At 46.0% G+C, this 15,293-nt stretch overlaps 1 protein-coding gene across 2 annotated transcripts in view; it reads right to left on the bottom strand.

Moving 5' to 3' along the window:
* Positions 1-14,939, bottom strand: part of APBA2 (amyloid beta precursor protein binding family A member 2) — a 30,646-nt gene extending 15,707 nt beyond the window's left edge. The window contains exons 1-5 of one of the 2 annotated variants that reach the window (XM_032233423.1): positions 13,986-14,939; positions 6,783-6,863; positions 6,055-6,091; positions 2,605-2,750; positions 585-620 (exon numbers count right to left, since the gene is read on the bottom strand). In XM_032233423.1, coding sequence (XP_032089314.1) covers positions 585-620; positions 2,605-2,750; positions 6,055-6,091; positions 6,783-6,863; positions 13,986-14,939 — 1,254 coding nt within the window. The remainder of the gene's footprint in view (positions 1-584; positions 621-2,604; positions 2,751-6,054; positions 6,092-6,782; positions 6,864-13,985) is intronic. The other variant, XM_032233424.1, reaches the window with a different exon arrangement.
* Between the last annotated feature and the right edge of the window lie 354 nt (positions 14,940-15,293).

The raw sequence follows: 15,293 nt of genomic DNA, 5'->3' as shown, positions 1-15,293 counted from the left end.
TTGGAGTTTAGCATTAACGATTAAGCTCCATTCAGTATGGGTTTTTTTCCCCCCAGCAGCCATTTCGCTCAAAAATCCGTCCTGGGTGCTTTTTTTCCTCCTACTCGTCCATCAACCTAATCTTCAGAACTAAGGCAAGTTGACCTTAAGAAAAGAAAAGCTGGCAGACTGAAGAGATACCATTGTGAAATGAAAATAAATCGTGGCTGTTCCTCTGAGCCGTTGGGAGGGAATCAACAGAAAGAAACTTTTGCCGAAGAAAAATATTGTGTTTATTGAAGCATAGCAAAAATTTAAAAAGAAAGGAAGGAAAAAATGCAGAGAGAAGACGTGGGGAGGGATGGAAAGTTCTCCGATGAAACCAACTGGAATCCATCGCTCAAACCAGACAGATATATTTTAGAATATGTTTTGATACAGACACAAACACAAAAGATTCATATTACGGTTTCATGAACTTCCACACAGAGAAGCACAACAGGATGCACAAGGACGATTAAAGGAGGGGGGGGGGATGAAAAAGCCAAAAGCAATCCAAAGAATGTGAAACAGACATTAGAATTCAAGAAAAACAGTTTACACACCGCTTTTTTCTTGATTTTAGCTGCCTTTTGCATCCTCTTGGGGAGAACGAGAAGCATTAAAAATAAATAAATAATACATAAATCAAAGGGAAACAGACAAATGCATAAAAGGAGAGGGGGAGGGGGAGGAGAAGAGAGGCGGGGGGGGAACCATCTTAGGGAGTTAGCAAAATATTTTGGAAATCACTCCTTTTGGGGATCCCAAAAAATTCAAGGGGGAATTTAACAGAAGAGTATCCTGGGGGGGGGGGGCTTGGGGGGGTGGGATCGCAGGCACCATTCTGAGAATGAAGCCAGCATTTCAGAGGGAGGCAAAACTCACTGTTCTTTTGTCTTCTTCTCCAACATTAACTGATCTTCTGATTTCTCTAGAATATCTTTGCTTGCTTCTAATAAACCAGAATTTCAGGGTTTTTTTTAGGAAAGAGGTCTCCAAACTTGGCAACTTACGGACTTCAACTCCCAGAATTCCCCAGCCAGCGCATGCTGGCTGGGGAATTCTGGGAGTTGAAGTCCTCAAGTCTTAAAGTTTGGTGGCTTCAGTTCTAGAACATTAAATATGACAGCCACCTGTGAGATGAGACCAATCCGAGCCACCAAAACCTGGGAGATATTTACAGAGAATATTCTTTCGGGGAATATTCTATTATAATAATTGTTTGAAAAGTTATTGGCCACCCAACTCTAGTGATGCTCAGTGGAAGAGTTCAAGGGTCCTAGGGCAGAACATGGCTGCATGCATTGCAACTAAGAAAGGTGTGATTGCTACCAAAAACAGCGACCACACTGAGTCCAGGAGTCCAGAAAACCTAGTAGAATTTATTTTTGTGGTCCTGTTGTCTTGCATTTCTCCAAACTCATTGAGAATCAGTTACAGTGGGGACGTGGAGAAGGGCAGCATCACAGCCCCACAACCCAAGTGTGTTAGACAGTGCAAAGAGGGGAAGAGATGGCACTCCATATAAACAGCTTGAACTGAATCACGACCATCCATGAGAGTGGTTGGTTACAGGAAGGGAGGTGGACTAAACATTACGAGTTCACCCACAGAGTTAGAATCAGTGCATCAAATTGGACTTAAGAAATATGAGGGCGATATTATGTTCCCTCCATATCCTTACATAGGAAAATCTACAGCTGTCTCATCCAGCCTGCCACTTTCTAGAAAAGTTAGGTTGAAATGAGTTTGAGAAACTTGTCACGTAGATTTACCCAATATTTACATTTTTTCACGCATTTGCAAAGACCACCACATATAATAAAACGAACCTGGATTTTGACCACATTTCAAACACTTATTAGAAATCCCTTTATACATTTTCACTAGTCTACTTGGAGTCAGGTACCAACAATACATCATTTTATAAAAGTTTTCTCTCGAGCTATAACTTAATGTAAACTTTAGCCCATTCGTCCATGCGTTCTCCCGTTGATTTAGCATTATATTATACCCAAGGAATTTTGCCTGTTTTACTATACACTCTTTAACATATTCATCTGTTGACTTCATCTTGAGTTATATGCTTTGAGTTATATGTTATATGCTTTAGAAATCAAGGGCTCATCTCCAGAACTTAAATGAATGTCCCATTCAGATTTAGTTCTGATTTAGAGCTGTATTAGCAAAAGTAATAGCACTTAGATTGTACATATCGCTTTACAGTGCTTTATAGCCCTCTCCGAGTGGTTTACAGAGTTGGCATATCACCCCCAACAATCTGGGTCCTCATTTTGCCCACCTCGGAAGGGTGGAAGGCTGAGTCAACCTTGAGCCTGGTGAGATTCGAAGTGCAGGCAGGCAGGCAGCAGGCAGTAGAAATAGCCCGCAGTACTGCACTCTAACCACTGCGCCACCGTGGCTCATTACAAACCCAGATCCCTGAACCTCGTCTTGATGGTGATGCCAAAGTCCTTGGAAAGCTATTGTCTGCATTGATTGTCTGCAGCAAGGGGATCCCTACTACACTTACCGAAGAGGGAAAGCACAATCATCAAAGGCTGTTGGTCCTTCCCACCCTACCTTGACACGGCTGACGGCCTCCTGGGCTTGCATCATCCGGATGTTTTTGGATGGGTTGCGTTCGGAGAGCAACTGGGTAGAACCCAAGTAATTTGCTGCGAAGATGATGCCATCAATGAGGTCCTCGGGCTCGCAAGGACCTGGAACTAAAAACAGAGAAGAGGCCATTACGTCTGAAGCAGAAGCATCCAAAGAGGAAGAATGAGCTACAAGGGAGTCTTGGTGGCGCAGTGGTTAGAGTGCAGCATTGCAGGCAAACTCACTGCCAGGAGTTCGATCCTGACAGGCTCAAGGTTGACTCAGCCTTCCATCTTTCTGAAGTCAATAAAACAAGGACCCAGATTGTTGGCAGCAAATATGGTGACTCTGTAAGCCGCTTAGAGAGGGCTGGAAAACACTATGAAGTGGTATATAAATCTAGCTGCTATTGCTAATGGCTACAAATCCTATACCCTCTTCTCTTAATAGACATTAATGAATTAATAATAATTAATTCATGGACATTTTGTACCTTTGTTCTGGATAATAAATACCACATCACCTTTTTTTTTGTTTATTAAAATTATCATTGCAAAAAAATAGCACAAATTATCAAGTTTCATCTTACTCAAGTTTTGTTCTTGCTTATTTCCATTAAATCTGTGGCTGTAAGACCCCGAGCCTCAATTAAGAAGAGATCCTTGAGACAGTCATGAAATGGAGAACGTGCAATCTTGGGATGGCTTGGAGCTTGATTTTTATTTTATGTTTTTTTCCACACTGGCAGATCTTGCCATCATCCCTCAATCTAAGACTGTGACAAGGCAAGGAAATTTCTTCCCTTCAACAATGCAACCGTAGACACAGGGAGGCATGCTGCAGGAGCAGCCAAACACTGTCCTCATAAGGAGAAAAATAAAATAAAGCCACAGGGGAAGAGACATGGTAAATGAAGAGACCGATTCCAGCTGGCTGTGCGAATGGGTTCCTGAAAGTACATATTTTCCCCTCTCTTAAACTCACAACAAGCTCAGGGCTTGTTCCTATGCGAGGCACATGCTTTCCCCCAAGGAGAAGTAACAGCGCGGGAAATTCCCCCGTTGCTTAGCTGGTTATTGTTCCTGTTAATTTTAAGCATGTCAAAATTAGAAAAAGAGGAAATATAGTATGTGCTAGATTTTAAAGTAACATGATTGCACTTGTATACTGTTGTGTTTTTAATTCTAGTGTAAAAGTAGGAAGCTGAATATATTGATAGATAGTAGAAATACACGGAAGGAAGAAGTAGAGGGAAAGAAGAAAGAGGGGTAGAGAGGGTGGGAGAGAGGATCGGAGGGAGGGTGAGAAGGAAGGGAGGGAGTGTATTGGGAGAGAGGAGTGATAGAGGGGGAAGGGAAGTAGGAGTAGAGGGAATGTTGGAGGGGAGAAAGGAAAGTTGGAGGGGGGTGAAAGAAAGGGTGTATGGAGGGTTGAAGTGGTATATTGGGCTTGTATTTTGGGGAGCATTGTTGACAAGGATGGCTGTGTTTATTGTTCAATGTTATATGGCCCCGGTTATGCACAGTATATATGTGACTGTATGAAATGAAAATGAAAATGAAACATTTTTAATAAGAAGATTAGAAAAAAAGGAGCAGAATTCACCTCTGTTGGACTTGGGTTTCCTAGTTTTCTAAAAGAACCTTTGCAGGAGAGCATCGCCTGGCACTGACCGCCTGGCAAACAGCAGGACTGGGCAGCTTGAGAGACCAGGGTCAATGGGAAAGCAGTAAGCAGGAGACATTCTCAAGAATCGAGGCTCTGTATCTCGGAGAAAAGGAGAGGCAGGCCAAGCTTTGGCTGATGCTATCCAAGCAGATCAGTTGCTAGGGAGGTTGGTAGGTCTCATCCTGAGCTCGCTTATTTGCTGGTTGGTTGGGTGCATTTATAGATGTCAAACCCTGGAGTGCACCGCAGAGTGAAGGAGTGGTGAGGACGCTCAAAGTCTTGGTTTCCCCCCCCCCCCTCATTTAGGAATATTTCTAGGCCACCTTCGTGCTGAGGAGAAAGCTTGAACGAAGGAACGTTATCTCAGCCTGGGGCTAAAATGAGATCTGAGGAGAGGCTCAACCGAGCCGTTTGGGAGAAATACAGCTCCCACTCCCAAGATGGCACCCCCTAGAAGTCCTTGTTGACCAAAGCAACAAGGATGGAGGCAATCAAAGATCTCTGAAGATCACAAGCTCCCGAGGTAGAGGCAAAGAGAAGCAAGCCTTCTTAAAGGACTTGGAAAACCAAAAACCATTCTTCCCACCCCAACCACTGGAACCGATGAAGCAAAAAGTGGGGAATCTTTGCCAAACTATTTGGGCGAGTCTTGTAAGTCTTTTGGCTCAACGGATTGGGAGACCCACCCTCTTTCTGCACAGCGTGGAAGATCAAAGGGGGGGGGAGTTCTAGAAGACATTTACTGATTCTGGCCAAGCTGTGTCCCAGCATCAGGGGAGACCTTCATCCATCTCTACCACAATGGAAACAGGTGGCTACATCAAGAGCTTCTAAGCCTCCGTGTTGTGAAGTACGAGCATCATCCAAAGAATCCAGGGTATCAGGCTTCCTAAAAATGCCCTAATTGATTCATGAGTATCGAGCCAAGTTTCAATACTAAAACTAGCCATTTATTAGGATCACCATTAGGCAAGGCCGACTTTTCGCAGTCAGATCTAAGCTTTGTTTGAGTTACAGCTGAACCTTACCCCTCTTCCTCCCCTCCCCTCAGTCTGTGTCATAAATCACATTCTCCAATGAGGTGCACCCCTCCCGAGCCTGCTGCAGTCATCTGAGATCCGACTTTAGCCCAAAGTATGCATGGAATGCGCTCCCCACTTCTCTCACTATGGCAACTTTAGGAGTTGACACGGGGCCTTTTCAGCCAATGTTGCAAAAACCCCCCCCCCACATTTCTACCCAGGAATCAGCCTCTCTTACTCTCACTGGGGCCTCCTTCCAATCCAGGCAGCCCTTTCCACAATTACGTCCATTTATCTTCTTGCAGAGAAGGAGGGGGGGTGATGAGAGCGTTTCCTTCAGCCAACTTTAACATGAGAGATAAATCCTCTAGCATTGCAAATGAGGCATGAGTGAAGCGAAGCATGCCACAAGCCCCCAGATTCCCAGCAAAGATCCATCAGAGGGATACATTTAAATTTCATTAGGCCACATGCCTGCGCCGGTTATTAAAGTAATATTTAAGCACCCTGGATGGGGAGGGGATACGGAGCCTTGGTCTCAACCCCCTCACAGTGGGAGAGTTCTGAAAAAGCCCGTTTCTTTGATGTACAGTTGCATTAAGAGCTAGGTTTTAGGACCAAGAAGGGAACTCTTTCGGTTACAGAATCAGGGCTATTGAGAACTTTCTAAATCCCAAGGGAATCTCTTTCGCAGGGGTGGGATTCTTAGAGGCATAAACATTACAATCAGGAGGGTCCTTACCATCCACAAAGCTTGGGAAAGACGGTACCTTCTTGGTCTGTGAGGGGATAAAATTGATAAAAGAGGGATTGATCATTTTGAATCTTAATATCATGCCAGACAATGAAGCTGTTTCTCTCTCTCTCCCTTTCCCTCCCTGCCTCCCTCTCCCTCTTTCTCTCTCTCTCTCTCTCTGTGTCTCTCTCTGTGTATCTCCCTCCCTCTTTCTCTTCCTCCTCCCCCTCCCTCCCCCTCTCCCTCCCTCTCCCCTTCCTTTCTCTCTTAGTCTCTTTGTTTTTCTGTCTTTGTCTCTGTCTCTCCCTCCCTCCCTCTCCCTCTGTGCTCTTCCTCCCCCTGCCCCTCCTCCCTTTCTCTTTCTCTGTTTCTCTGTCTCTGTATCTCTCTCCCTCCTTCCCCTCTCTCCTCCCTCCCTCTCCCCTCCCTCCCTCCCTCTCTCTCTCTTTATTTTTCTGTCTCTGTATCTCTCTCCCTCTCTCTTCCCCTCCCCTCCCCCCTCTCTCTCTTTGTTTCTCTGCCTCTCTATCTATTTGTTATTAACAGATAACATTACACTTCTGTTTTGATCAATTTAGGTCCCACTGCGCCCCCACCCCACCCCCGCGAGTGGTACATCCTACATCTACACACACAAACACAGGTGCAGGTGGACCAACAATATTTTGCAGCTTCAGAACAGCACAAAACAGAGAGGAGGAAAAAGAGAGATCTACTTATATTCCAGGACTTGCCTCCGGCATATTATTGTTGTCGATGGGCCCATTGAGATCACAACGCTGTTGCTTCCTAGGTTGTTCTAAGCCGTTGCATACCTACAAAGGGGAGGGGGAGAGAGAAAGAGAGGGAGAGAGAGAGAAAGAGAGAGAGAGAGGGAGAGAGAGAGAGAGCATGGTGATCAATAATGTAGGAGGAAGGGAATCAATGCTAACATCATTTATCACTGCCTCTCGTCTGTGAGTTTTATTGCTCCTGCTGTGGAAATAAGAACTGATTTATGCATTGACTGGTTGGGCAGCACAAGGAAGATTTAAGTTTCCATCAAGCGCTTGGATAGATGGCCGTTTCCACTAGTTCTGAATTCCATATTTCCCTGTGGATTTGTCGAATGGATGCTGGAGCAGTTCAGAGGGACACAACCCGCACTCTATTTGGGAAGGAGCAAATTAAAGTGTGGGTCAAGGAGAGATACACCAAGGAGTTACTTTTGCCGGGCACGATCCACGGAGGTCTTCCCCACCCGAGTCGTCCAATTGTCTATAAGGCGAGGAGTTGTTTCCTCCATCCATGCCTCTCGTGTGAAGGAGGATTTTCAACCAGAGTTGTGTGAACATATCCAGCAGTGCCCCAGAACAATTGCCATCTCTGATGGACCCCAGCTAATCCTCAATTTACAACCACAATCAGGACAAGAATGTCTGTCCCTGTTGTTAAATGATCCTTGCCTGACTGACAATCCTTCCCCCGCCCGTTGGTCGTTAAAGGAACCCAGCTTCCCCCATTGACACTGCTTGTTGGAAGCATCTCGGAAGGTTGCAAATGGATCACATTTATGATATGGTCGGACAATCACATCATAAATGAGCCGTTGTGCATTTGGATCATGTGAATGCATTGGCCATTAAGTGCCAAACCAGTCATAAGTCACTGTTGTCAGCATTGTTGTAACTTTGGTCACTAAACAATGGCTATAAGAACCGTGGTGGCGCAGTGGTTAGAGTGCAGTACTGCAGGCTATTTCTGCTGCCTGCCGGCTGCCTGCAATTTAGCAGATTGAATCTCAACAGGCTCAAGTTTGACTCAGCCTTCTGTCCTTCCGAGGTGGGTAAAATGAGGACCCATATTGTTGGGGGGCAAGAGGCTGCCTCTGCAAACTGCTTAGAGAGGGCTGTAAAAGCACTGTGAAGTGGTATATGTCTAAGTTCTATTCCTTCCTTCCTTCCTTCCTTCCTTCCTTCCTTCCTTCCTTCCTTCCTTCCTTCCTTCCTTTAGAATGCAGCATTATAGGCTAACTCTGCTCACTGCCAGAAATTCAATCTTGACTGGTTCAAGTTTGACTCAGCCTTCTGTCCTTCCGAGGTGGGTAAAATGAGGACCCATATTGTTGGGGGGCAAGAGGCTGCCTCTGCAAACTGCTTAGAGAGGGCTGTAAAAGCACTGTGAAGCGGGATATAAGTCTAAGTTCTATTCCTTCCTTCCTTCCCAGTGGTTAGAATGCAGTATTGAAGACCAACTCTGCCCACAATATGGAGTTTGATTCTGACCCACTCAAGGATGATTCAGCCTTCCATCCTTCCAAGGTGGGTAAAATTAGAACCCAGATTGTTGGGGGCAAGAGGTGGATTCTGTAAACCACTTAGAGAGGGCTGCAAAAGCACTGTGAAAAGGTATATAAGTCTATGTGCTATTGCTATAAGTCAAGGACTGCCTGTTGAGATAACAAGGGGGCACCAATCCTTGGCAGGCCTTAAGTAGAACCCAATCAACCTCTTGCTCTGTCCAGGGTCCTGAAATCTCCTTCCTCTGAGGATCCCCTCAGCACAAAACTGAAGGAGCAGATCTCCCCAGTGAAAGTCCATTTCTGTAGAACGATCCTGAGAAGGATTTCCAAGCAGCATCCTTCTCACCCGAAGGTAGGGAGGGGGTAAATTTATGCAGAACATCTAGGTCTTAAAAGATTTGCATTAATTGAAAGCCACACGCTTTCCGCCAAGGCAGAGAGGCGGAATCCTGACACACTTTCCTCCAGTTCCTTGATCATGTTTATCCTCGCTTGGGAGTAAAATAAAATAAAAATCTAAGCCCCCCGCTCGGTTGTAAGTGCAACATGTACCAGCATGCACGGGAAAAACTCCCCATGCAACAGAGGTCATATGCAGAAGACGTCTACCGCACTGCCTGGCAACCGCAGATTACTTTGAGAGCAGGGGAGCATTAGATCAAAGAGGCAGGTTGACTGCAGAAGGAGGGAATTATTTACAGGATGGAGTGACAGCAGATATATTGGCCTTGGGGTGCCCAACAGCCGAGTTTCTCCCTTTCTTTACCAGCCATGGCAGGCTGGGTTATAATTCATTTGGTGTGCCTTTATAGACCAAGTTTAGAAACTTGGATTCTATATGAAATCACCATTTTCCCCCCAATTGGAATTTTACAACCTGCAGATCCATGGATCCACACACACACACACCCCTAAATCTGGAGTGTTAACAGATGACTTTGAGATAACGCTGGCATTAACTGGGTTCAACTTAATGTGTTGCATAAGCCCAGCCATTTATGGCTTACTCAATAAATTGTGGTTCAATAAAGAATGGCTTCACCCTATCTGTGATCCAAGCCACCGATGTCCTCAAAACAGATAAGACGGACAGAGAAAGAACAAATACATCATATCAGCTGCTACCAAACTTGGCATAATTGTAATTAATTAATTAATGGATATATAACAAGATGACAAACGTACCCGATTCTCCAATCTACCCATGGGAAACTCAACATGTCACACATTATTGTAAAACCAAGGCTGATTAATAGGTGCAATTTCAAACCGAGTTCTTCTCTCTTTGCTTTTAAAAAATAGGGCAATTTTTTCCCTTGCTCCCCTCCCCTCTGTTTGCTCTGTATACGGAATGTCATCAAGCGATGATTTGCTATTTCCAACAAAATATTATGCATTCAGGCTGTTAACTCTCTTGGGACAGCCCCCCCCCCAATGCTCTATTTGGAAACTGGGCAACACCTTCCATTTTCCGAAGGCTCCTTTCGGTTTCCTTGTTATCCTTTTTCAATTAATTTCTTTGTAGAGCTATTTTAGAGATGGTGAAGCTTCCTTTTTCTGGGGCAAAAACATGTATTTAAAGCATGGTGGTCTACATATCAAAATAATTGCTGGTAATTCCTCCCTAGATAGCACTTTGCACCGTAATGTGAAGAAGGAGGAGGAGGAGGAGGAGATGGAAAAGGAGAAGGAGATGGACGAGGAGGAGGAGGAGGAGGAGGAGACAGAAGGGGAGGAGGAAGAGAAGAAGAAGAAGACAGAAGAGGAAGGAGAAGGAAGGAGGAGGAGAGGAAGAAAGAAGACGAGGGGGAGGGGGAGGAGGAGATAGAAGAGAAGGAGGAGAAGGAGATGGAAGAGGAGGTGGAGGAGAAGGAAGAGAAGGAGAAGAAGACAGAAGAGGAGGAGGAGAAAGGAGGAGGAGGAAGAAAGAAGAGGAGGGGAGGAGGAGACGGAGACAGAAGAGGAGAAGGAGAAGATGGAAGAGGAGGAGGAGGAGGAGATAAAAGAGGAGAAGGAGATGGAAGAAGAGGGGGAGGAGGAGGAAGAGAAGGAGAAGAAGACAGAAGAAGAGGGGGAGGAGAAAGGAGGAGGAGGAAGAAAGAAGGGGAGGGGGGAGGAGAAGGAGACAGAAGAGGAGGAGAAGGAGAAACACCAAGGAGCTGAGAGAAGACTCTTAGAGCTACTCCATCATTTTGCCATCCTTGAAGTTCACCTTAGAAAGAACTTGGACTCAACATTCTGGGGAATAAACTTCCTCGCTGCAGATGAAGTGATGGGAAGTCACCAAAGAAGGCTGCAGGTTTTCCCCAGCACAGACCACCACCTACCTTCCCCCTCCCTCCCCTTAATTCCTTCTTGCAGCCTATCCATTCTCCTGCATCCCAGGAATTCATGATGAGTCCCAATGATGTACAGAGTGGAAATTCCACCTCCGCTGAGCAGCGTCTCAAGCGCAGACAAAAGACATCCAAATGCAATTACAGCCTTAATAATCATTAGGGGAAATTCAGCCTGGCTTCCCATGGATAAATAAAATGAGAATTGGAGGGCGCAGATTTCATCAGGCCCAGCTCAGCTCAGCTCAGATCGCCCGGAATGCGGACATCTTCCTTGGGAGCGGGAGCTGCTCAACTCAATACGACTGCCTTCGAAATAAATGTTCCATAACCGCAATCCTAATAAACTGACTACAGATGTTCCCCAACAGCTGCACATGCAAAAATGGATGGCAAAATTCTGAGCATCCTTTTTTTTTCTAACGGGGAGCGGGGAAGCTGGCTCCATTTTCCTGAATGTTTGAGGACCCAGAAGGACTTCCATTACATGGGTGAACATAGGAGAACAAGCCCAATTGGATCCAGCAGTCCCTCTGCGCTTAAAAGACAAAGCCCACTCTTTTGAAAACAGAAAAGTCCACATTTTAGACATAGATGAAGGCTAGTTTGAAAGAAAAGCCATCGATGTCAAAACTGAACAGCCCTCTCTCAACAGAGGGGAGGGGGGAAGATACAACCTCATCTATCTCCAGTCTGCAATACACTCCTTTCAGCAGTTCCGGGAAGGTGCTCCATCCTTCCCAGCAAGAGGCTCTTCTGCATTGAGTCCTTCCTCCTTCTCATTAGATGGCCAAAGTCTTTGAGTTTCCTCTTCAGGATCTGGCCTTCTAAAGAGCAGTCGGGGTTGATCTCCTCTAGGACTGACCGATTGGATGGCCTTGCAGTCCAAGGGACTCAATGCAGGAGTCTTCTCCAGCACCAGACTTCAAAGGCCTCCATTCTTTGGCGCTCAGTCCAATTTTTTTTAAAAAGACCTTCAAAGGGAACATTTGTAAGTTCCTTAAGGGCAGCCTTCTGATTGATTATAACATTTATATTCCCGGGAGATCTAGAAGATTGACAGCAGTTAAAAGGTAGATTAACAACCCCGCCTCTCTTTTCCAGAAGGACATTTTTTTCTAACACATGAAAAGAAGGTAGAAAGACCCTCGCAGAGGGAGCAGGTTGGTCCTTGACTTAGGACAATAAGTGAGTCCCTAATTATTTCCATTGCTAAACAAGGCCGTTGTTGTATGAGTTTTGCTCTGTTTAAGACCTTTCTTAAGGCCATGGTTTTTAAGCAAATCGCTGCGGTCATTAAGTGAAACTGGCTTTCTCCCCCACTGACTTTGCTTTGCAGAAGCCAACCTGTGAAGGTCACCAACAGTGATCAATGATGCCAGAACAATTTTATTTATTTAGAAAATTGATATTGCTGCCTGCAGGGTGACTCAAGGCGGCTTACAGGACCTAAAAGCATGAGACAGAAGAAATAAAAATAATAAAATAATAAAAAATAAACCTTCCTCCATCCCAATGGGGCTTCCACCACACAATGTGACTTTATAACTATGTGCCACTTGCCAGGGAATTCGTTGGAAATTCGTTGTGATTAATCTACTGTAGCTATTTTGCACACCTAATGTGGCAAATGCTTTTGCATTACTGGTCTTTTGCATTTTTAGTATTTAATAACTTTTAAGGATTGATACCTTCATATAGTTAGGCCATGCAACTGACAGATTGGATCAGTGGTGAAATTCTTTTTTTTTTTTTACTACCAGTTCTGTGAGTGTGGCTTGGTGGGTGTGGCAGGGGAAGGATACTGCAAAATCCCCATTTCCTCCCGATCATCTGGGACTCGGGAGGCAGAGAATAGATGGGGGCGGGGCCAGCCAGTGGTGGTATTTGCCGGTTCAAAATCTCCGCTACCGGTTCTGCAGAACCAGTCGGAACCTGCTGAATTTCACCCTTGGGACTGGATGCCAAATTACGATTTTAATATAGATTTTATCTCTTGCTCATTATTTTATTCTAGAATTTTTAACTGGATAAATTCCTGGGGTGTTTTGATTTGTTCTGGTCTCTGGTCTTTGACTGTAATAAATTTGATTTGATTTGCCTAGGGCCCGGATTTTGATCACAGAATTGCAATGGTCATAAATCACCTTTCTCAGTGCCGTTGCAACTCCGAATGGTCACTAAATGGATGGCTGTAAGGGCTATTTGTCAGCCTCTACTTTGCCTGCTTGCTATTGGCTGCCATAGTAACGGGGAGGGTGGGGGCTCCTGGTATTTTTTTGGGGGGGGAATAAGTGCTGGAGGAAATATTGCAGGGGGAGTTTTGTTCTTACCATATTCTGTGCATGCTGATGGCTCGTGTTTGGGTTTGGTCAAGGCCAACCGTCTCTGCATACCAACTGAATGTGGCCGTTCAAAGATGCGCCCCACATGACACCTTTGGGAGCTGGAGATTGGACATTGGGTTGGGGTAACTGGGGGGGAGGGATTTGGATAAACGTTTGATATGCACAAGTTCACGCTTTTTTGCTTCAGATCTTGCCTCACTTTCACTGTTTTCATTTCATGTCCAGTAAAAGTACCTTTTTCTCTAATAAAATAGCAATAGCAATAGCAGTTCGACTTTTATACCGCTTCATAGGGCTTTCAGCCCTCTCTAAGCGGTTTACAGAGTCAGCATATCGCCCCCAACAACAATCCGGGTCCTCATTTCACCCACCTCGGAAGGATGGAAGGCTGAGTCAACCTTGAGCCGGTGAGATTTGAACAGCCGAACTGCAGAACTGCAGTCAGCGGAAGTGGCCTGCAGAACTGCACTTTAACCACTGTGCCACCTCAGAAGTCTCTCTCTCTCTCTCTCTCTCTCTCTCTCTCTCTCTCTCTCTTTTTAAAAATAATCTTATAATATTTATAATTATATAATTAATTTATAGCTTTTATTAAGGCTGTGAAAGAAACTTCTTATGAATCCCTATATAGCAATAGCAGTTAGACTTATATACCGCTTCATAGGGCTTTCAGACCTCTCTAAGCGGTTTACAGAGTCAGCATATCGCCCCCACAGTCTGGGTCCTCATTTCACCCACCTCGGAAGGATGGAAGGCTGAGTCAACCTTGAGCCGGTGAGATTAGAACCGCTGAACTGCAGATAACAGTCAGCTGAAGTGGCCTGCAGTACTGGCACCCTAACCGCTGTGCCACCTCGGCTCCTTGGCGGTTGTTCTTTCTTGGATTTTGAATGAGGCACACCTGGCACTGCCTGTGTTATGCTACCAGGAGGCCTGAACCCCCTCGGCACAGAAGGAGGACCTCCGACTCACCTGTTCTTGTGGCCAGCTCTGCCTGTCCTCCGGAGTCTTGGACTTGGTTTTGAAGCCTCTCGGGGCATCTCCGAGTTGCTTGGAGGCCGGAGGGATGTTCAAGGATTTGGGCCGCCCCAGATGCCGGTTGGCCGCATGGCCGGACTCTCCCTTGGGACACGTCTCTGCATAGTCATTGGGCACGTTCTCAGTCCCATCGTGTTCCGGGCTCATTTCCGATGCGCTGTTAATGCTGTTCATACTCATGCTCATCTTGATCTCCGCCACAATCTGGTCGATGTCTTCCTCCTGTTCTTCCAGATCCCCCTCTTCGCTCCTGCCACGGTAAGGGGACATCCGGCGGGAGTTGCCGTTGGCTTCCGGGGAGTAGTAACCCCCTTCACTGGGATGGCAATACTGGAGGCTCTCGTCTTGATCCTGGATTTCTAGGCAGGCCACCTCGCTTTCCAAAATCTGGATGCAGCCTTCGTGGTAGCCCACCGCTTCGGCCACGTTATCCTGGTGCTGAATCTTGGTCTCCACCCATTCTCCCTCCTCAATAGCTTCCTGGCACTCGTCCGTCTCTACGTGATGCTCTTCTTGGGGGACATATTCTTCCCCGTTGCAGTCCATCCCTTCCAGGTAGCTGTCATCCTCCGGACAATATCGGATATAGTAGGTGATTCCTTCCTCTTCCTCTGGAAGTCCTTCATCGTAATCCTCCTCTTCCGAAGTGTTGTTGACATAATCTGAACTAGAGTCCCCATCTGCGCTGTTGTCGATATGCTCAGAGTCGACTGGGGGGAAGCCACCTGGACCAACTGAGATCGCGTCCATCACCTTCTCCACATAGTCTTCCCCAGGCAAAGGACTTTTGGCCTTTTCAGCTGCTTGGCCATGGGGAGAAGAAGGGCAGGCTCTTGTCCGGTGATCCAGCATGGTCGCCGTGGTGCTTTGGCATTTCCTGCTTGCCATGGTGGACATCTTAAACGGCAGTCATGTCTTTGCTCTGGCTGCGGAAAGAGTGAAATGGAAATAAGAATTACAATTAAGAATTGCCCAAAACGAAAGCAACAACAGTACCAGGCGGTGCTAAAACAAAGGGTTTCAATTTATCCAGGGTGGTGGGTTGCAATAGTCATAACCAGGTTTCATGACTTACTCCAATACTTGGGTACTTGAGAGACCGCCTGCTGCCAATTACCTCCCAAAGACCCGTCAGATCACACAGGGTTGGCCTCCTCCAGGTTCCATCTACCAGCCAATGTCATCTGGCTACTACCCGGGGGAGGGCCTTCTCTGTGGCAGCTCCGGCCCTTTGGAATGAAC

Source organism: Thamnophis elegans, chromosome 16, assembly GCF_009769535.1.
Source record: "Thamnophis elegans isolate rThaEle1 chromosome 16, rThaEle1.pri, whole genome shotgun sequence".
In the NCBI taxonomy this organism is placed as follows: Eukaryota; Metazoa; Chordata; class Lepidosauria; order Squamata; family Colubridae; genus Thamnophis; species Thamnophis elegans.
The sequence above is the reverse complement of the archived record's forward strand: the minus strand, read 5'-3'. Positions and strand labels throughout refer to the sequence as shown.